A 22,483-nucleotide genomic window follows, 5' to 3' on the forward strand; every position below is an offset into this window, starting at 1 on the left:
CTCATGCCTGTAATCCCAGCACTTTGGGAGGCTAAGGCAGGCGGATCACTAGGTCAAGAGATCGAGACTGTCCTGGCCAACATGGTGAAACCCTGTCTCTACTAAAAATATTTTTTAAAAGTTAGCTGGGCATGGTGGCACAGGCCTGTAGTCCCAGTTACTCAGGAGGCTGAGGCAGGAGAATTGCTTGAACCCGGGAGGCGGAGGTTGCAGTGAGCCAAGATCGTGCCACTGCACTTCAGGGTGACAGAGCGAGACTCCGTCTCAAAAAAAAAAAAAATTATACTAACTGATGTTACCTTTGATTGTGCAGATTGTCAGTTATACCATGGAAAGAACTATTTTGTCAGTAGATTTGAGGTCAGAATGTCTTGGTAGCCCTATAATTTTGAATCTGTATTACATTAGCCCCATCCCAGACAACGTTACTCTTTCTTCTTTGTACCCAAGACTTTTATTGCATGTGCTTCTGCATGGTAGTATCTGGTTGGCTGCACTGGGATTATTTTTGCCTGTGTATCTCCCTTCCTGAGTGACACGTAGTAAATGCTGAGTACGTACATGAAGAAAGGATCAAATTTATAGCAGTGGCTCTTAACCAAACATATGCATAGATCCACAGGATCAGCTTTTTAGAAATATACATACCACAGCAAGGCACAGTTGCTCATGCCTGTCATCTCAGTACTTTGGGAGGCTAAGGCAGGAGGATTGCTTGAGATCAGCCTGGGCAACACGGTGAGACCAATGTCTCTACAAAAAAATTAAAAAGAAATATACGGCCAGGCGCGGTGGCTCACACCTGTAATCCTAGCACTTTGGGAGGCCGAGGCGGGCGGATTGCATGAGTTCGGGAGTTCGAGACCAGCCTGGGCAACATGGTGAAATCCGGTCTCTCCTAAAATCCAAAAAAAATAAGCCCGGCGTGGTAGCGTGCCCCTGTAGTCCCAGCTACTTGGGAGGCTGAGGTAGGAGAATTGCTCGAACCCAGGAGACAGAGGTTGCAGTAAGTGAAGATCACACTACTGGGCTCCAGCCTGGGTGACAGAACAAGACTCTGTTTCCATTAAAAAAAAATACACACACACACACACACACACACACACACAGCACACACACACACACACACACACACACACACACACACACACACACACACCCTGCCTCTAGAGGTGGTGATTCAGTGCCTGGGATGGTATTTTTTTCCTTTAAGTTTTTTTTTTTTTTTTTTTGAGACGGGGTCTCGCTCTGTCACCCAGGCTGGAGTGCGGTGGCCGGATCTCTGCTCACTGCAAGCTCCGCCTCCCGGGTTTACGCCATTCTCCTGGCTCAGCCTCCCGACCTTTAATTCTTTGTAAATGATTGTACATCGTTGGTTAAGTAGAATAAAAATACCATATTTAAAAGAATCAAGCCAAGAAAAACTAAGATGTGATTTCTTTTTTTTTTTTTTGAGTCGTAGTTTCACTCTTGTTGCCCAGGCTGGAGTGCAGTGGTGCGATCTTGGCTCACTGCAACTTCCGCGTCCCGGGTTCAATTGATTCTCCTGCCTTAGCCTCCCAAGTACCAGGGATTACAGGCATGCGCCACCATGCCCAGCTAATTTTGTATTTTTTGTGGAGACAGGGTTTCTCCATGGTTGGTCAGGGTGGTCTCAAACTCCTAACCTCAGGTGATCTGTCCGCCTCGGTCTCCGAAAGTGCTGGGATTACAGGTGTTGAGCCACCGCGCCCAGCCTAAGATGTGATTTCTTAATAAATTTTTTTTTCTTCTTTTTTTGAGACAGAGTGTCTTTCTGTCGTCCAGGCTGGAGTGCAGTGGCACGATCTCGGCTCACTGCAATCTCCCCCTCCCGGGTTCAAGTGATTCTTCTGCCTCAGCCTCCCGAGTAGCTGGGACTACAGGTGTGCGCCACCACACCTGGCTAATTTTTGTATATATATATTTTTTTAGTGGAGACGGGGTTTCGCCATGTTGGCTAGGCTAGTATAAAACTTCTGACCTCAGGTGATGTGCCTACCTCAGCCTCCCAAAGTGCTGAGATTACAGGCATGAGCCACTGCGCCCGGCCTAGTTTTTTAAAATGAAGTTTTTTACTCATTTTTTCAGATGGTAATCTTTAATGTCAAAAGCAAGTATTTCTTAATTTTTATTAATTTTAATTCAGGGCCGGGCGCGGTGGCTCAAGCCTGTAATCCCAGCACTTTGGGAGGCCGAGACGGGCGGATCACGAGGTCAGGAGATCGAGACCATCCTGGCTAACACGGTGAAACCCTTCTCTACTAAAAAATACAAAAAAACTAGCCGGGTGAGGTGGCGGGCGCCTGTAGTCCCAGCTACTCAGGAGGCTGAGGCAGGAGAATGGCGTGAACCCGGGAGGCGGAGCTTGCAGTGAGCTGAGATCCGGCCACAGCACTCCAGCCTGGGTGACAGAGCGAGACTCCGTCTCAAAAAAAAAAAAAAAAAAAAAAAAAAAAAAAAAAAAAAAAATTTTAATTCAGAAAAATTTTAATTTTTTTTTTTTTTTAAGAGACAAGGTCCGGTGGCTCAAGTCTAATCCCAGCACTTTGGGAGGCCGAGACGGGCGGATCACGAGGTCGGGAGATCGAGACCATCCTGGCTAACACGGTGAAACCCCGTCTCTACTAAAAAACATAAAAAAACTAGCCGGGCGAGGTGGCGGGCGCCTGTAGTCCCGGCTCCTCGGGAGGCTGAGGCAGGAGAATGGCGTGAACCCGGAGGCAGCTTGCCGTGAGCTGAGATCCGGCCACTGCACTCCAGCCTGGGCGGCAGAGCGAGACTCCGTCTCAAAAAAAAAAAAAAAAAAAAAAAAAAAAGAGACAAGGTCTTGCTGTGTTGACCAGCCTGGTCTGGAACTCCTAGCCTCAAGCAGTCCTCCACTTCCTCAGCCTCCCAAAGTGCTGAGATTACAGGCATGAGCCACGGCACCCAGCGTTTCCTGATTGGAAGCCCGTTCCCTCAGTGGTCAAGTGCTGGAGAGGCAGTGTGGTTCAGAGGGGGCACGTGCAGTGAGTCAGAAGACCCTCTTCTGGATCTAGGTCTGCACCACTCACTGGCTGCATGACCTGGGTGGGTTTGTTGGCCGCTCTGTGCCTTAATCTCCCTGTGAAGAGTTGTCATGATAATTGGGATGTGCTTAGAGCAGCACCTGGCACAAAGTAAGTGCATTCCAAGTGCTTGTTAAATGAGATAGTTTTTGATATTTTGTGTCAGATACTGAGGATCGAATGATGAACTTGATAGGAACCTTCTGTGCCTGTGCAGATGTTTAATAATAGCTGGCATCAGTGCTGGGCACCAAATGCTCAGCTGCTCCGACAGCCCCGAGGCACTGGCACTTTCCCCTCCTGCTCTGGGCGCAGAGACTGGGGATTGGGCTCTGCTGCTGGCCATGGTTGCACAGCTAGTAAGTGCTGGAGGAGCCTCCAAGAACTGAGGCCTCTGACTCAGAAGCACGCATGCTTCCCACAGCGGCACTTGTTTCAGAGAATAGGATTTCTCCCAAGTGGGAGTATTTTGAAGGAACAAGCCACAGTTCCTCCTTTATGTGATCCCTGGAGAAGTGATCGTGTTCATGTCTGAGTACAGGACTGCCAGAGATAGCCGTCACCAGTAGGCCAGGGTGCCCACCTTGGCGATGCTGCCAACAGCTGTCCTGTTGGACTGTGACACTTGTCAGGTACTGGGAACATTGAAACTTATTTGAGAAGGTGTTTTGTCTGTCTTTTTTTTTTTTTTTTTGATAACCAATTGCCAGTGTTATGGATTTTTTTTTTTTTTTTTTTTTGGGACGGAGTCTTACCGTGTCACCCAGGCTGGAGTGCAGTGGCGCGATCTCTGCTCACTGCAAGCTCCACCTCCTGGGTTCACGCCATTCTCCGGCCTCAGCCTCCCAAGTAGCTGGGACTACAGGTGCCCGCCACAATGCCCAGCTAATTTTTTGTATTTTTAGTAGAGACAGGGTTTCACCGTGGTCTCGATCTCCTGACCTCGTGATCCACCCACCTTGGCCTCCCAAAGTGCTGAGATTACAGGCGTGAGCCACCGCGCCTGGCCTGTTGTGGAATTTTTTTAAAAACTTCTGACCTTTAGCATACATACATTTTCTCTCCAAGCTCTGTGTGTTGATGCTCTTATTTTCCTCTTTACCAAAATTGCCTTCTGAGCATAAGTTTAATAACTCAGAATTCCTGGGTCTCTCCAGACTAATGCAGGCATCTTGTGCTGCCAGAGCTCACTTTACATTTATTTTAATAATATTTCTGTGTTTTCCTCTGAAAGCTGAGACCTGGCCGGGCATGGTGGCTTAACGCCTGTAATCCCAGCACTTTGTGAGGCCAAGGCAGGTGGATCACTTGAGGTGAGGAGGTGGAGACCAGCCTGGCCAACATGGCAAAACCCTGTCTTCCCCGTCTCTACTAAAAATACAGAAAGTAGCCAGACGTGGTGGTACAAACCTGTAGTCCCAACTACTCAGGAGACTGAGGCACGAGAATCACTTGAGCCTCCAGCTCAAGAGTCACTGCGGCCCTCCAGCCTTGGCAAGAGTGGGGAGACTCAGTCTCTAAAAAATAAAAATAAAAAAGCTGAAACCTTCAGCATATGTACTAAGCTGAAAGAAAATTGCATAATTGAAAAACTACTTAGTTTGAAGTATTTCCTAATGAAATGCTTTGGGTCGGTAAAAAGTGTTTGAGAAAACTTATAAAAGGGCAGCTTAATAAAAAGCCGGCCTGTGGGTGCTCCCATGCGGGCACCTGGGTTGTCAGTGGTGGCTGTGAGCCCTGTGACTCCTCAGCTGAGGGCAGGGTGGGCAGTGGCCCTGTCCATGCTGAGCTCCCGTCAGTGTTAAGTCTCTGGTGTCTGCTGTGTCTGCCTGTTCGCTGCTGCTTTCTTGCTGGCATCTGCTGCAGCTTCTGTGCACTCATCTGATCTCTCACAAGAGTGAGAATATTTTGTCTGTTTTTAGAAACTTTTACTATGTTGAAAATAAGTGATAGAATCTTCTCTAGATTCTCTAGATTCATTGGAAGTGCCGTTAGTATGATCCTGCCTGAGTGTTGCAGAGTGTGGGTTGAAAAACCAAGCAACGCAGACAGTAGGCTGGAGGTTTCCTTTCACGCCCTACTTTATTTCATTGTCCTGTAGCACCTTTTCTTTTTCTTTCTTTCTTTTTTCTTTTTTTTTTGAGACAGAGTTTTGCTCTTGTCACCCAGGCTGGAGTGCAGTGGCACGATCTTGACTCACTGCAACTTCTGCCTCCCTGGTTCAAGCGATTCTTCTACCTCAGCCTGCTGAGTAACTGGAATTACAGGCGCCTGCCACCATGCCCAGCTAATTTTTGTAGTTTTAGTAGAGACGGGGTTTCACCATGTTGATCAGGCTGGTCTTGAACTCCTGACTTTGTGGTCCACCCGCCTCAGCCTCCCACCAAAGTGCTGGGATTACAGGCGTGAGCTACCGTGCCTGGCAGCACCTTTTCTTTATGGACATAGATTTTGGTATTTCCTCTACCAAAGGGAAGATAGGTGGGACTTCTGGTTATATGCTTTGCTTTAGGCTTGAAGAATAGTTGCCCTAAAGATTTTATTTTGTGAAAGACCCAAGGTTGAAATGAGTTGGATTCGTTGGAATCCATCACTTTTCCAGGGACTAGGATTTTTTTTTTTTTTTTTTTTTGAGACGGAGTCTTGCTCTGTCGCCCAAGCTGGAGTGCAGTGGCCGGATCTCAGCTCACTGCAAACTCCACCTCCCGGGTTTACGCCATTCTTCTGCCTCAGCCTCCCAGCAGCTGGGACTACAGGCGCCCGCCACCTCACCCGGCTAGTTTTTTGTATTTTTTTAGTAGAGACGGGGTTTCACCATGTTAGCTAGGATGGTCTCGATCTCCTGACCTCGTGATCCGCCCATCTCGGCCTCCCAAAGTGCTGGGATTACAGGCTTGAGCCACTGCGCCCGGCCTGGGGGACTAGGATTTTAAATGAAAAGCTGAGCGTCCTGTGTTTCAGTATCTGCCCTCACAGCGTGCCTGAATTGCACTTACACTTAGGCGTGACAAATGAGAGCCAGGTGTGTGTGTGCTCACGCAGTGTGAGATCAGCCCGGGGGTGAGTGCTCACCGGACTGGCATATATGAGCTTGTGGCAGCAGAGACAAGTGAAAGCATGCCATTTTCTGCATGGTTCCCAGTGGTGGCAGATAGGTGTTTGGCTTTAGAACAGGCAAAACCACCTGTTTTCCAGTCTGTAATGAAAAAACTGTGTAATAACGTGCGATTTGTACAATTACCAGCGTCTCTACCATAGTGATCAGATTGCATTTGTTGCCAAACATCTTGATCAGGGAAGTGGGGTAAGAGAGGAAATATTTAGCAGTGACCACTGTCAAGCTGGCAAGACCTCTAGCGCTTCCATTCTGTCCCTTTGCTTCAGGAAGGGGAAGGGAAGCCACTCCACCGGATGTGCGGTGCTGTGAGGACCTTTCTGAAATTGGGCAAAGAGCTCAGCCCTTTGAGTCCATGAGAAATAAAACTGACCAGATGTTAAGTAGCAGGTCAGGACCACAGTGAAAGATCCTGCAGACTCTCCCTTGGACAGTGAAAGATCCTGCAGACTCCTAGGATCCCTTCTTGATAAGTGTTCTTTTTTTTTTTTTTTTTTTTTTTTTGGAGACGGAGTTGGATTTCTGCAGATGGGCGAGTCGTGCCTTCAAGGCACCACGTCTTACAGAGATCCTCTGAAAAAGTGTTAGCCGGATGGTCTCGCTCTCCTGACCTCGTATGCCTAGGATGACGCAGAAATTGACATGTGTCCTCTCGGCCTTGATAAGTGTTCTGAAATAAAGCGCTAAATAGCAAAAGACTAGGCTGGCAAACTCAATCAGATGGGCTTAGAGATGACAATTCCAGAACAGTATCCGCAAGGGACAGGGCACCAGGTGAACTGGCCGCGTAATCCATGTGTCTGGTTCTTCATTGGATTTAAGAAACACAGTGGAGGCTGGGTGCAGTGACTCACGCCTATAATCCCAGCACTTTGGGTGGATCATCTGAGGTCAGGAGTTCAAGACCAGCCTGACCAGCATGGCAAAACCCTGTCACTACTAAAAACAGAAATTAGCTGGGTTTGGTGGCATGTGCCTGCAGTCCCAGCTACTTGGGAGGCTGAGGCAGGAGAATTGCTTGAACCTAGGAGGTGGGGGTTGCAGTGAGCCGAGGTTGCACCACTGCACTTCAGCCTGGTGACAGAGTGAGACTCCGTCTCAAAAAAAAAACAGAGAAACAGTGGAATCATGTGGAATCTTGTAACAAAACCCATCACTGCTACAGCTGTGGAAACTGGGGATACTCAGTCGTGTTTTCTGGAGAGTTTTTGATGGTCTCTGTCTTCCCTGGAATTGACAGGCCTCACGCATTGTGCATCAGCAGCAATGTTTATAGTGAAAAATGGCAACGGGACCGCTTGCATAATGGCCAACTTCTCTGCTGCCTTCTCAGTGAACTACGACACCAAGAGTGGCCCTAAGGTAGGAAACACCAGGGCACTTCGTGCTTCCCTTGTGTGTGTGGAAAGATGATTTTTAACATTTCAACCAAGTCTTTGAAAAATGGCCCCATATAGCCATGGGCGCGGTGGCTCACGCCTGTAATCCCAGCACTTTGGGAGGCCGAGGCGGGTCGGTCACAAGGTCAGGAGATCGAGACCACGGTGAAACCCCGTCTCTACTAAAAATACAAAAAATTAGCCGGGCGCGGTTGTGGGCGCCTGTAGTCCCAGCTACTCGGGAGGCTGAGGCAGGAGAATGGCGTGAAGCTGGGAGGCGGAGCTTGCAGAGCCGAGATCGCGCCACTGCACTCCAGCCTGGGCGACAGAGCGAGACTCCGTCTCAAAAAAAAAAAAAAGAAAAAAGAAAAATGGCCCCATATAAACATGGTACTTTTCCTATCTGCGTATTTCCTTCTGGCGTTGTCAGTAACCTGTGTTGTCATGTGCCATAGCCACAGGCACGGTAACAAACTGCTATATGTGCTGCACCTCACCGTTTATCATGAACTTTTTTTTTTTTTTGGTCACCTGACCTGACCTCGTGATCCGCCCGCCTCAGCCTCCCAATGAACTGGGATTACAGGCATGAGTCACTGCGTCTGGCCTGTCATGAACATTTTTCTAGTTTTCTTTTTTTTCTTTTTTTGAGACGGAATCTCGCTTTGTCGTCCAGGCTGGAGTGCAGTGGCATGATCTGAGCTCACCACAACCTTGGCCGTCTCCTGGGTTCAAGCAGTTCTCCTGCTTAGCCTCCTGAGTAGCTGGAACTGCAGGTGCCCACCACCATGCCTGGCTGATTTTTGTATTTTTGGTAGAGATGGGGTTTCACCGTGTTGGCCAGGATGGTCTCAAACTCCTGACCTCAAGTGATCTGCCTGCCTCGGCCTCCCAAAGTGTTGGAATTACAGGGGTGAGCCACCGCTCCCAGCTCTAGTTTTCTTCATGATTGTCTTTTATGATCATAATGTAATACTTTATTATGTTAGTTCACCATAATTTGTTAACACACTCCCCTATCAGTAATTAAGTCTTGAATCTTTTTCATGCTCTGTGAATGTGACTTTGATTTATTTATTTTTTGAGACAGAGTCTCACTCTGTTGCCCAGGTTGGAGTGCAGTGGCGCAGTCTCGGTTCACTGCAAGCTCCGCCTCCCGCTTTCACGCCATTCTCCTGCCTCAGCCTCCTGAGAAGCTGGGACTACAGGCGCCTGCCACCTTGCCCGGCCAATTTTTTGTATTTTTAGTAGAGATGGGGTTTCACCATGTTAGCCAGGATGGTCTCGATCTCCTGACCTTGTGATCCGCCCACCTCAGCCTCCCAAAGTGCTGGGATTACAGGCGTGAGCCACCGCACCCGGCCTGATTTACTTTAGAGAAATTATTATACTCCAAGAAATGTATATAAATGGTTGTTTGACATGCAGTTCTACAAAGACTGTACTAGTTTGATTAAAATGTTCCTTAGTAGTTTTGTTGAAATGGCTTTGTGTTTATTTGGGATGATTAAAGCCTTTTGTAATAACAGAATATTTTAAAAATCCAAGACAGCGAGATCTTATCCCTTTAAAAAAAAAAAAAAAAGCCAGACATGGTGGAGCGTGCCTGTGATCCCAGCTACTTGGGAGGCTGAGGTGGGAGCATTGATTGAGCCTGTGTGGTCGAGGCTGCAGTGAGCTATGATCTTGCCACTGCACTCCAGCCTGGGTGACAGAGCAAGACCATCTCAAAAAAAAAAAAAAAGTCCAGTCTCAAATTTGACAAGTATGTCAAAGCCTTTTTTCTTTTTTCTGAGACAAAGTCAAACTCTGTCCCCCAGGCGGCTGGAGTACGGTGCCAAGATCTCGGCTTACTGTATCCTCCGCCTCCCAGGTTTGACTCAGTCTCGTGCCTCAGCCTCCTCAGTAGCTGGGACTACAGGTGCGTGCCACCATGGCCAGCTAATTATTTGTATTTTTAGTAGAGATGGGTTTCACTATGTTGGCCAGGCTGGTCTTAAACTCCTGGCCTCAAGTGATCCGCCCACCTTGCCCCCACACTTGGCCTCCCTGTACCTGGCCTCCACAGTGCTGGGATTACAGGCGGGAGTGCAGTGGCCGGATCTCAGCTCACTGCAAGCTCTACCGTACCTGTAGCCGGGACTACAGGCGAGCACTTTTTTTTTTTTTTTTTTTAGAGAGAGTTTTTCACTCTTGTCACCCGTGAGGTCTGGAGTGCAGTGGTGCGGTCAGGCTTGGCTCACAGCAACCTCTTGTCTGCCTCCTGGGTTGTTTTGCTCTTGTCACCCAGGCTGGAGTGCAGTGGTGCGGTCTTGCAATTCTCCTGGGTTCCTGCCTCAGCCTTCCGAGTAGCTGGGTTTACAGGCATGTGCCCAGCTAATTTTTGTATTTTTAGTAGAGATAGGGTTTCTCCACATTGGTCAGGCTGGTCTCGAACTCCTGACCTCAGGTGATCTGCCCACCTCGGCCTCCCAAAGTGCTGGGATTACAGGCGTGCCCCAACGTACCTGGTCTCCAAGCACTTTTTATTTAATTTCTACATCACTTTTTTAATGTTTGGTTTTGGTGGTTGGATTTTTAAAATATTTTGTTGTAAATTATGTTTCACAAATGAGGTCACCTTATGCTGTTATGCATGTCTTTATCACCTCTGTAGTTTCGTGGTGTTTTTTTGGCCCACATTAGTATACTGCTTCACTGTAGTTCATTTGACCTATCTGGTTTATTTTGATGAACATTAGGTGGTTTTCCAGTTGCTTGTTTTGCTTATAATAGTAAATTTAAACATTTCTGCTATGAACACTTCCTTTGTTTAAAGAAACATTATTTAAATGAATATTTCTATAGCAAAAAAGTAGTGATAGTTTTTCTCAAATATATATCTCACCCTGAAACCGGTTTGAATTATTTCAATTTCAAGACGCTTTAAATTCTGTTATATTAACAGAAAATTTATGGGGTTGTTTTGTTCTGTTTAGAGACAGGGTCTTGCTGTGTTGCCCAGGCTGGAGTGCAGTGGTGCAATCGTAGTTCACTGCAGCCTCAAACCTAGGCTCAAGCGATTCTCCTGCCTCAGCCTCCTGAGTAGCTGGGACTACAGGCAGATGCCACCACAATTAGTTTATTTTGTTTTTGTAGAGATGGGGTCTTGCTATGTTGCCCAGGCTGGTCTTGAACTCTTGGGCTCAAGTAGTCCCCCCACCTCAGCCTCCCAGAGTGTTGGGATTACACGCGTGAGCCACCGTGCCCAGCTGCAAATTTTTGATTATAAGAATTATTAAGTCAACTGTCTCTTATACCGGAAATACTTTTCAGTCTGTTACTGACATGTAATACTAACCTTTCTTTGGTTTATATTAAAAATGAGTATCTCAGTAGTGATAGCTGGAAATGGAGTATAAGTTTATATCAGACTTACAGAAAATCTCTCTTTGAACTTTTAATAACCTGTATCCCAATTGGGTTATATTTAATTGTGTTTATTCTAGAACATGACCTTTGACCTGCCATCAGATGCCAAAGTAGTGCTCAACAGCAGCTCTTGTGGCAAAGAGAACACTTCTGACCCCAGCCTCGTGATCGCTTTTGGAAGAGGACAGACACTAACCCTCAATTTCACAAGAAATGCAACTCGTTACAGCGTCCAGCTCATGAGTTTTGTTTATAACTTGTCAGACACACACCTTTTCCCCAATGCAAGCTCCAAAGGTAAGAACCAAAGTGGGCCGATTATAAAGTGATAGAAAATTGGGTTGGAGGATTGTCTAAAGTTACTTTTACCTGAGAATTACAGGTTGGGTGTAGTGGCTCACACCTGTAATCCTAGTATTTTGGGAGGCTGAGGCAGACAGATCACTTGAGGTCAGGAGTTTGAGACCAGCCTGGCCAACATTGCAAAACACTGTCTCTACTAAAAATACTAAAATTAGCCAGGTGCGGTGGCAGGCACCTGTAATCCTAGCTACTCGGGAGGCTGAGGCAGGAGAATCGCTTGAACCCAGGAGGCAGAGGTTGCAGTGAGCCAAGATGGCGCCACTGCACTGCAGCCTGGGTGACCGAGTGAGACTCTCTCTAAAAAATTAAAAAACACGCAGCCAGGCATGGTAGCTCACGCCTGTAATCCCAGCACTTTGGGAGGCCGAGGCGGGCAGATCATGAGGTCAGGAGTTCGAGACCAGCCTGACTAACGTGGTGAAACCCCCTCTCTCCAAAAAGTTCAAAAATTAGCTGGGCGTGGTAGCGCGTGCCTGTAATCCCAGCTACTCAAGAGGCTGAAGCAAGAGAATCACCTGAACGCAGAAGGCAGAGGTTGCAGTGAGCCGAGATCACGCCACTGCACTCCAGCCTGGGCGACAGGGCAAGACTCCGTCTCAAAAAAAATAAAAAACACATAAAATAAACTAAGTACGACAAGTGATTTTTCTTTTTAAATCTAGAAATCAAGACTGTGGAATCTGTAACTGACGTCAGGGCTAAAATAAAAAACACATAAACTAAGTACTAAAAGTGGTTTGCAATTGTGATTTTTTTTTTTTTTTTTAATCTAGAAATCAAGACTGTGGAATCTATAACTGACATCAGGGCAGATATAGATAAAAAATACAGATGTGTTAGTGGCACCCAGGTCCACATGAACAATGTGACCGTCACGCTCCACGATGCCACCATCCAGGCGTACCTTTCCAACAGCAGCTTCAGCAGGGAAGGTAGGACACTGACCCTTGGCCCTCTGGTGCTAGTGGGTGGGTAGTTGGGCTGCAGTGACTGTGGGTGACCTCACTCCTCTGTGACCTGGCGCTGGGCTCTGCTTGGAAGGCGTGTGCACACGGCCAGGGACGTCTCTGCAGAACGTTCTCATCCTTCTTCCTAGGGCAGGTGACTTGTAGATGAGGGTGGACACGTGTTGATTATAAAGGGTAGAAGATTGAAGTGAAATATCCCAGGACAGAGACAGATGTTGTGTGGTCTCCCTCCCAGGGGAGCTAAAGAAGTAGCACTCGGGGAGGTAGAGAGAATGGTGGTCACCAGGGGCTGGGGGGCGAAGTTGGTCAGAAGATAGAAAGTTTCAGGAAGGCAGGAGGAATTAGTTGGAGAGATCTGTTGTACAGCATGTGACTACAGTTAATAATGTATTTTTAACTCTTCTCACCATAAAAAAAGTGTTTGATTTTAGCTGTAGATGTATTTCAAAACATCCTGACACATGGTAAATACATACAATTATTACTTGAAAATGTCAGAAGGGCAAAGCAGTTGAAACCTTTGTGCTTCTACTGGGGCAGAGATGGTGGGATCAGGTCACAGATCTCTTGCAGTGTGAGCCAGTTCTGCTGGGGCAGAGATGGTGGGATCAGGTCACAGATCTCTCGCAGTGTGAGCCAGTTCTGCTGGGGCAGAGATGATGGGATCAGGTCACAGATCTCTCGCAGTGTGAGCCACAGATGGTGGGATCAGGTCACAGATCTCTCGCAGTGCGAGCCAGTTCTGCTGGGGCAGAGATGATGGGATCAGGTCACAGATCTCTCGCAGTGTGAGCCAGTTGCCTTCACACAGGGACCTAGTCTCACCTCCATCCGGCTCTTGCCAGCCAGCTTAGGGACAGGTGCAGAAAGACCAGCACTGCCTCTCTGAGGAGGTCAGGGCCGCGATGATGCACCTGCTAACCCAGCCGCCGGGCTCTGGGGTCAGGCAGGGTCCAGGCCACCTTCTGGCCCTGTGATCTTGAGCAGAGTAGTTTACCTCTCATTTTCTTTGCATGTGGGATAAGATTAAAAGCCTGTCTTGGAAGATTGTTAGAATTAAAAGAGAAATGCATGCAAAGTGTGTATCTCAGCATCTGGCCCAGAGTTCAGTAGCAAACACCTGGTAAATCCTCTTACTGTTGAGGAGCTTCTCTCCTGAGCCTCACAGTCCAGGTCATAGGTTGTTGTCATTTTGCTGAAGTGTGAGAGCCTGTGATTTGCTTTAGGGTGGGCTTTCCCAGCTGATAGAAATATGTGTGGAGACATCCCTTAGGGTGGGCTTTCCTGGCTTCTAGAAATATATGGAGACATCACAGCCTTCTCTAGTCTTGAGAACTGCTGTGGAGACCTTTGGTTTGCAACATTCCTCAGCAGTCTTGCTTAAAGGCTGAGGAGTGACTGCTGGGCTCCAGGAGGCTCGTCCGTCTCCCGCTCCCCGAGGAGCAGGTACTCTTGCAGGTCGGCAGCCCCTGGTGCTGGGCCGGTCTTGCCCAACTCCAATTTCCATACAGCCCATGAGCTAAGAATGGCTTTTTGGTTTATAAATGTAACATAGCACAAATCAGAAAACGAGTATTTATTGACACACAAAGATTATTTAAAATTCAGTGTCCATAAATTAATTAAATTTTCTTGGAACGCAGCCACACTCACTTATTTACACATTATCTGTGGTTGCTTTTGTATGAACAGTGGCAGGGCTGTGTTGTCTTGACAGAGAGCCACAGCCCACAAAGTCTAAAGTATTTACTGTCTCTTGCTTTATAGCAAACTTTGCCTCCCCTGATGAGTGGGTGAAAAGGAGCCCGACTGGGAAACCCCGGGTGTGACTGGGACCTGATGGGGCCACGTGGGCTCCCATAGGGGAGGCTTGGACGGAAACATGGGAAACCCCGGGTGTGACTGGGACCTGGTGGGGCCGTCTGGGCTCCCATAGGGGAGGCTTGCACGGAAACACACTTAGGAGCTGGGTCCTCTACAGGTGCTGCTGCCTTTAATCCTCAGCACAGGGCCCCGGGGGCCGTGGTGACAGCCCCTTTCCTGGTGCAGCCTCTGTTCACACGGAGCCTGGAGTCGTGTCTGCTTCATCGGGAAGAGCGGGCTAGAGTCCCCTCACATGGGCCGTGTGTGTCTGAGGACGGCCGTCTGGCAGCCTGTCCAGGTCACGGGCTGCGTGTGTCTGAGGACGGCCGTCTGGCAGCCTGTCCAGGTCACGGGCTGCGTGTGTCTGAGGACGGCCGTCTGGCAGCCTGTCCAGGTCACGGGCTGCGTGTGTCTGAGGACGGCCGTCTGGCAGCCTGTCCAGGTGTGTTCATGCTCTCAGACATGCAGAGCTAAAGATGACTTCAGCTAGGGCAGCACTCCCTACCGAGTGGGAGTTAAGAGTGACACATGGGGGTCGTGTTCCCGGTTATCGATTTCCAAATTATCTGGGCTCCACACCTAGCTGGCTGCCTCTGGGCTGCATCAGTGTGGCTTGAAGAGGAGAAGGAAAGGTATGCACTCTCTGTCAGAGCTTTTGGGAAGTGAGAGAGAATTGGGTGCTGACCTTGGTTGGGGACTCCCTATTGGCCAGGCCCGGACACGGTTGCAGAACGTGTCACATCCGCATGTGGCTCTGTGACCGAAGGGTGCGTGTCACGTGATGGCTCCCTTACTTCTGCCTGGAAGTGAGGGGCTGCTAGGTGAAGGTCAGCAAGGATGTTGAGCACCTGAGACGGGTGGCAGGATTCTCTAGACGAAAGACAAGGCTTCACAGGTCCGGAGAAGCTTGTTAGGTTCTTCTGAGAAACTGTTTCTTCAGGCTAATAATTAGTTTTAAGATAGACTAGTTTTGAGAGCAGTCTTAGGCTTCCGTGTATTCTCTGCTGCTGTGCATGTACAGCCTCCCACAGCCTCCCTCCGTGTCCAGATCCCAGACATTGGTTCCTTTTTTAATGGAGACCACGCATGTGATTCCAAGTGGAAAAGGCCCAACAGCCCAGCCCTGGCCACTTGCCCCTCCTGGAGGCAGCCGTTGTGGAGATGCCCTGCTTGGGGTGGGGCCCCCTGGAGGCTGCTTCCAGCCTGGGTGGCGCTGGACCAGAAAGCCTCATTCATCTTGCTTTTTTTTTTTTTTGAGACAGAGTCTCGCTCTGTCGCCCAGGCTGGAGTGCAGTGGCGCAATCTCGGCTCACTGCAACCTTGGCCTCCTGGGTTCAAGCGATTCTCCTGCCTCAGCCTCTTGAGTAGCTGGGATTATGGGTGCACATCACCACGTCTGGCTAATTTTTGTATTTTTAGTAGGGGGGGCGTTTCATCATGTTGGCCAGGATGGTCTCGGACTCTGGACCTCCCAAACTGCTGGGATCACACATGTGAGCCACCGTGCCCGGCCTGTATTGCCTTTCAATACATCATCTTATCTAATAAAGCTCAGGGACCTCGTAGATTTTATTTTTAAAGGAAATGAAGCCAAGTTTTGTTTTTGTTTTTGTTTTTGTTTTTTTTGAGACGGAGTCTCGCTCTGCCGCCCAGGCTGGAGTGCAGTGGCGCAATCTCGGCTCACTGCAAGCTCCGCCTCCTGGGTTCATGCCATTCTCCTGCCTCAGCCTCCCGAGTAACTGGGACTACAGGTGCCCGCCACCACGCCCAGCTAATTTTTTGTATTTTTAGTAGAGATGGGGTTTCACTGTGGTCTCGATCTCCTGACCTTGTGATCCGCCCGCCTTGGCCTCCCAAAGTGCTGGGATTACAGGCGTGAGCCACTGCGCCCGGCCGCATAAGCCAACTTTGAATGGACTTTCCTGTTGGTTTTGTACCTTCCTTCCTGAGCATCTTCAAAGTAGGGCAGATGTGGCTGGATGCGGTGGGTCACGCCTGTAATCCCAGCACTTTGGGAAGTCGAGGTGGGTGGATCACCTCAGGTCAGGAGTTTGAGACCAACCTGGCCAACATGGCGAAAACCCATCTCTACTAAAAATACAAAAATTAGCCTGGCGTGGTGGCAGGTGCCTGTAGTCCCACCTACTCAGGAGGCTGAGGCAGGAGAATCGCTTGAACCTGAGAGGTGGAGGTTGCAGTGAGCCTAGATCATGCCACTGCACTCCAGCCTGGGTGACAGAGTGAGACTCCATCTCAAACAAACAAAAACAGGATAGATGACTGTCACTCCGGAGGGTCTGAGTACAGCTGTGCCTGAGGCTGGAGTCAGCCAGGGGTCTCTCCAAACCGGATTTCCAGCCCAGGCCCACATGGGGTTAGCAGATCTACGGTGAGGCCCAGCCAGGCTTCTGGGTTTAGAGTTCACCTGGAGGAGTGGGGTGTTGTCGTCTTTTATCCTCAGGGTCTGATAGGTGCACGCTTGTTGAATGAGTCAGAGGACTGCCTGACCCCTGTTAGGAGTTGGAAATAGAGGTCACCTTCATACACAGGTCACCATGTCTCACCTCCCACCCAATTTGGCGGCATTTTTTTTTATTCCTAGGAACAGAGTCTGACTCTTAGCTTAAATAGAAGGAATCAATGGTAAAACACTGGAGGCGGAGGTTGCAGTGAGCTGAGATCGTGCCAGTGCACTCCAGCCTGGGTGGTAGAGCGAGTGAGACTCGTCTCAATAAAAAAGAAAGAAAAAAAAAGACCTACCATCAGAAAGGTGGGGAGCATGAGAGTCCTGCCTTAGGACAGGTGAAAGGGGCAGGAGAAGGTCAGAGGCCTGACACAGCCAACATTTTCACAGAAGACTGTAAGAGGGCTGTGGGGGGGGAGCTATGAGCCGGGAGCCTGGGTGCGAACCAGTCTCATCGTCACAGACCCCCTGAGGCTCTGAATTGCAGCCTGCAGGTTGGTGTGAGTATCTGCTGTTGCCAGGAGAGGAGGGGCCTTCAGAGCACATGAGCTTTGGAAAGGCCCGGCTAGTGCTGCTCTCCGGAGGGGGTTGGGGGAGGCGTGCAGTGGACCCCCAGGTCCTCAGGTCTCCGAGAGGCTCCTGTGCCACCGTCTCCCCCCGGGCAGCGCAGGGCGCTCTCCAGCGTGTTCTGTGACGAGCTCTGTCAGTATCCTCGTCCGAGAGGCTCCTGTGCCACCGTCTCCCCCTGGGCAGCGCAGGGCGCTCTCCAGCGTGTTCTGTGATGAGCTCTCTCTCCGTCAGTCCTCGGTGACGAGCTCTCCGTCCGTCAGTCCTCGTCCGCAGCAGGAAGGACTTGGGTATTAATAGTGTGAGTTCAGGGAAGGAGAGTGAGGGTTTTGCGTTTGTAATTCGGGTAGAAGGAAGAGGGCATTTTATCCACACTCATTTCTCAAGTTCCAATTTTTTAAACTGGTGGTTAGACCCGATGATGTGTTTCCAACTTCTCGTGACCACTCTACAGAAACAAGGGGGGAAATGAACGTGTTACGTGGATCACAGCTTAAAAATAATTGTCAGAGCAGCGTAGGTGACACTTTTTCTGTGTGTCGTGTGGCCATCTAGACTAGAATTTGGAGACTGGCCAGTTTTTTTTTTTTTTTTTTTGAGACAGAGTCTCGCTCTGTCGCCCGGGCTGGAGTGCAGTGGGGGATCTCAGCTCACTGCAAGCTCCGCCTCCCGGGTTCACGCCATTCTCCTGCCTCAGCCTCCCGAGTAGCTGGGACTACAGGCGCCCACCACCGCGCCCGGCTAATTTTTTATATTTTTTAGTAGAGACGGGGTTTCACCGTGTTAACCAGGATGGTCTCGATCTCCTGACCTCGTGATCCGCCCGTCTCGGCCTCCCAAAGTGCTGGGATTACAGGCTTGAGCCACCGCGCCCGGCCGACTGGCCAGTTTTGATTGGGTTTTGCACATTTAACTTTGGCCTGTTTGACCGTGTTCTGTGATATTTTATAAAGGAACCGTGAAGCTGCTGTTTGATTTTTGAGACAGGGTCTCCCAGGCCGGAGTGCAGTAGCACAGTAACTGCTCACCGCAGCCTCAGCCTCCAGGCTCGTGGCCCTCCCGAGTCAGCCTTCTGAGGAGCTGGGACTCAGGCTCATGCCACCATGCCTGGCTAATTTTTTAGAAATACTTTGTGGAGATAGGGTCTTCCAGTGTTTCCAGGCTGGCCTTGAACTCCTGGGCTCAAGCAGTCCTCGTTCCTTGGCCTCTCAAAGCCCTGGAATTACAGACATGAGCTACCGCGCCCAGCAGGTGAAGCTGTTTTGGAAAGGACTGGTCGACCTGCAGCTTAGCCAAGGGCAGTGAGCGAGGTTCCCTGAGCACATCCCCGGTTGGGACGGCTCCCAGGGGCTGTCGGTGCCTCTCACTTCAGAGCTTCGTGTGGTTACTGCAGCTCTTCTCTGCCATCTTCTGCTCTGTCCAGAAGGGGCTTTTACACCGGGGTGCGGGGGACTCCTGCGTTGTGTGTCCCAGAACCTGTTGGGGTGCAGTCATAGGTGACATCTCCTGTCTCTTTCCTCCCCTGAGTAGATGGTGTGTGAAGGTCAAATTGGCCACTGACTGTTGAGATGGAAGCGGAAGCAACAAGTGACTGATGGAGTTACGGGGGCAGATTCCCCGCAGGGTTGCCCACCCTGGGTATTTGGGGCTCACGCGTGCTGATTCAGCCTAGCAGAGTTGTGGAAAGGATCAAATTGGGTAGAAATTATGTAAATATTATTGAGTATCCACAGAAACAAGTGGTAAAAGAAAGAACCTGATTTCAAGGTTGATGGTGTGTTGGTGTGAGTGTTGGCCACAGAAGACTCAGTAGAGCTCTGCCGAGGGTTCAGTCTGCCTTGACTTTGAATATAAATTTGTGTTGTGAACGTCTTGGTGGGTCAGTTGCTGAGGGACAGAGTCAAATTCAGACTGCTGTACGTTCCCTGGGGGTGCCATGTGGCCCCTCCACAGACTCCCTGGACTGTGCCCTCTTGTCCGGGGATTTCAGACGCACCCACATTCAGTACCTTCTCCCTCGTGAGGATGCTTGCCCATCCCCCACAGCCACCTCCCCAGATGAAAACCCAACACAGCTGGCTAGCCTTGCCCGCCTTTGAGTGTCTGCTCACACGTGGGGTCCTTGCGGAGGCTGCCTGACCCCTGTCCTGCCAGAGGGCCTCCTTGGCTGTGCTGCGTCCCACCTGGCTGGTCTGTGTGCGCTGCAAACCCTGTTTTCCTCTTGGTACTATTTCCAGCACGATCCTGGCACCGACCCAACAGCTCAGGGAGCAGTTTCTGAGTCGTCACCGTTTCCCATGGGGGGAGGTGGCTGGCCACGCAGCACAGCCTCCTGCGTCCACTCCTTCGTGACAGCGGTCAAGGCCTTCTCACCCTCACTTTAGGAAGAGGGTGGCACAGTGGACCCTGTCCAGCCACGGGGCGTGGCATGTGGTGGGCAGTGCCTGCTGCCCAGGCAGAACTGTTCTGGGTAGTGGGAGGTGGAGGCTGAGGGTGCCCCGGGGGCCTGTGCGAGCCATCTGTAGTCTGCAGGACCCGGCTCTGTCCTGTGCATGTAGAAAGGCACTAGCGAGAGCCACCTTGGGCGACGGAGAAACTAGTCACCAAGGACGCCAGAGCCCACAGGTGTAGTTTTGTTTCTGAGTTTGGATCTTACTGTAACTGCTGATGGTTATGAGAAACCCGGACCTGGATCTCCCTCCACTGTACCTGCAGAGACGCGCTGTGAACAAGACAGGCCTTCCCCAACCACAGCGCCGCCTGCGCCACCCAGCCCCTCGCCCTCACCCGTGCCCGAGAGCCCCTCTGTGGACAAGTACAACGTGAGCGGCACCAACGGGACCTGCTTGCTGGCCAGCATGGGGCTGCAGCTGAACCTCACCTATGAGAGGAAGGACAACACGGTAGGCCTGGGCCTCGCCTGGGCGAGGGGGATGGTACAGCAGGGTGGGGCCTCTGCTCCCTGTGCACCGAGAGCATCTCTGCACGTCATGCTGTAAGGCAGGGTGGGAGCTCAGCTTGCAGGACGTGACCCTGCAGGACAAGAGCTGGCATCTGTGTCAGGGAGTCTGTTTTGTAGGAGCACAGCCGTCCTGCTGGTTCCATCATCCAAGGCTGGTGTCCCAGCACGGCCTGTTGAGCAGTGTGGCCCATGGAGCCTAAAACATTCACTTGGCCCCTGATAGAACCTAAGGTTTCTTTACATATTTATCATGGAAACATTTAAGTGTTACATTTTTATAGTTTTCTTTTGAAATAGTTTTTCTCCCCTAATAGTGACGGGCTGTGGGGGTTGTGGGGGTCGATGTGCGTGCCATGGGGTGAGTTTGCAAGGCTGACTGCTGCGGGGGAGGTGGCGCTGCTGGGTGCCGTCCACGCGGGGACGCTGCACTCACGGCGGCAGGGAGAGTCTTCTTGGGACCCCGAAATCTGCACAGATCACCGAAATCTGTGTGGCCTTTCAGTGTTTTCCTTCTGATTTGGGTTAAGACAAATGTGGCCTTGAATTCGCGGTTTCGGGACTGTGTCTCTTTGCGAGAGTGTGGAAGACCTGAGCCAGGTGCTGACTTGCTTGCTTGTCTTACGCAGACGGTGACAAGGCTTCTCAACATCAACCCCAACAAGACCTTGGCCAGCGGGAGCTGCGGCGCCCACCTGGTGACTCTGGAGCTGCACAGTGAGGGCAGCACCGTCCTGCTCTTCCAGTTCGGGATGGTGAGGCTGGGGTGGCGCCTCTGTGGGGGCACCCACTGTGTCTCCGCCACATCTTTTTGTGACCTGGGTCTGCTCATGGGAGGCAGCGTTAGGAAGGAGGCGGCCTCACTTTTTTCTGCCTTCCCTTTATCCTGGGCCTTTGGGTTCCTTGGTTCCCCTCCCCCTTCTCCATTCTGTTCACAGATGGAGCAGGTGATGTGGGCGGGGCTGCCGTGCCCACAGTTGGAGTGGCTGCAGGGGAGGGGATGCAGGATGAGGGTCTGCTGCACGGCCTCCTGGCCTCAGATGCTGCTGCCCTGTGGCTCTGTGATGGCATTTCTGCTTGGGTGGACGCCTGTGCAGTTAGCAACATAAGACATGAAGCATATAATTGTCACTTGTCAGTCTTTAAATGGCTGTGCAAATGAATTAACAGTTCAGTTTCTTATAATTTTAGCTTTCCAAATCATGCTTTCCTGTGCTGTGATAGCTCCTGCAGTCCCCGTTTTCCAGAGAATCTCACTCTCTCAAGAGGTCTGGAAGGACCAGCCTGGGCAGCCCAGGGAGGCTCCGTTTCCGCAGATGATAAAAACAAGTTAGCTGGGCGTAGTGGCGCACACCTGTGGTCCCAGCTACTTGGGAGGCTGAGGTGGGAGGATCGCTTGAGCCCAAGAGTTCAGGTTGCAATGGGCGGTGATCACTCCACTCCAGCCTGGGTAACACAGCAAGACTCTCAGAAAAGGGTCTGGAAGGAACTAACTAAAATTTTCATTCCCCAGACACACAACGCCTTTTAGAGACAAGGTGCTCTGCAGTTTTGTTCTAATACTAGAAACGTAGGAAGTCAGCTTTATTACCAAATGACCGTTCAAGTTTGATGATAAATGTGTGAATCTACTAAGTGGTTAAAGATCATCTTTCTGTGAATCTGCTCAGTGGTTAAAGATCATTTTTCTTTTTAAGAATGCAAGTTCTAGCCGGTTTTTCCTACAAGGAATCCAGTTGAATACAACTCTTCCTGACGCCAGAGGTGAGAACCCACCATCCCTGAGAGCCCCCCCCGGCGCCCAGGGTGTCCTGGAGTCATTAGACTTCTGTGTGTGTTGCAGACCCTGCCTTTAAAGCTGCCAACAGCTCCCTGAGAGCCCTGCAGGCCACCGTCGGCAACTCCTACAAGTGCAACGCCGAGGAGCACGTCCGCGTCACGAAGGCCTTTTCAGTCAACATATTCAAAGTGTGGGTCCAGGCTTTCAAGGTGGAAGGTGGCCAGTTTGGCTCTGGTGAGTGTCACCGAGGGCAGCTGTCGTGGGGTGTGGAGGACGCGCTTCAGACTCCGCCTGTGGACATATAGTTGCTTCTGTGTGGGCTGGGGCCATGCCTCTATTCCTCTGCAAGCAGCTGTTTCTTCTTCCCGGTCTGAGGAAGCTTCCCCTGCCTTAGCGAGGCCCAGTGTGTATCAGCTAGGAGCCCCTGGTACCATGTGAGAGTGAGGGATCTGGCCGGGCGCGGTGGCTCAAGCCTGTAATCCCAGCACTTTGGGAGGCCGAGACGGGTGGATCACGAGGTCAGGAGATCGAGACCATCCTGGCTAA

At 50.4% G+C, this 22,483-nt stretch overlaps 2 protein-coding genes across 5 annotated transcripts in view; one reads left to right on the plus strand and one right to left on the minus strand.

Annotated features, from left to right (window-relative positions):
- The window catches only part of LAMP1 (lysosomal associated membrane protein 1), a 127,720-nt gene that overhangs the window by 103,559 nt on the left and 1,678 nt on the right, over positions 1–22,483 (plus strand). For both annotated transcript variants that reach the window (XM_050767027.1, XM_050767026.1), the window contains 7 exons: positions 7,424–7,545; positions 11,051–11,270; positions 12,110–12,268; positions 19,914–20,101; positions 20,787–20,912; positions 21,855–21,921; positions 22,001–22,171. In XM_050767027.1, coding sequence (XP_050622984.1) covers positions 7,424–7,545; positions 11,051–11,270; positions 12,110–12,268; positions 19,914–20,101; positions 20,787–20,912; positions 21,855–21,921; positions 22,001–22,171 — 1,053 coding nt within the window. The remainder of the gene's footprint in view (positions 1–7,423; positions 7,546–11,050; positions 11,271–12,109; positions 12,269–19,913; positions 20,102–20,786; positions 20,913–21,854; positions 21,922–22,000; positions 22,172–22,483) is intronic.
- GRTP1 (growth hormone regulated TBC protein 1) overlaps positions 16,904–22,483 on the minus strand; it is a 46,695-nt gene continuing 41,115 nt past the window's right edge. For all 3 annotated transcript variants that reach the window (XM_050767039.1, XM_050767041.1, XM_050767042.1), the window contains one exon: positions 16,904–17,646. In XM_050767039.1, coding sequence (XP_050622996.1) covers positions 17,574–17,646 — 73 coding nt within the window. In that variant the 3' untranslated portion in view covers positions 16,904–17,573. The remainder of the gene's footprint in view (positions 17,647–22,483) is intronic.

The sequence above is a fragment of the Macaca thibetana genome, chromosome 17, assembly GCF_024542745.1.
Source record: "Macaca thibetana thibetana isolate TM-01 chromosome 17, ASM2454274v1, whole genome shotgun sequence".
Classification (NCBI taxonomy): Eukaryota; Metazoa; Chordata; class Mammalia; order Primates; family Cercopithecidae; genus Macaca; species Macaca thibetana.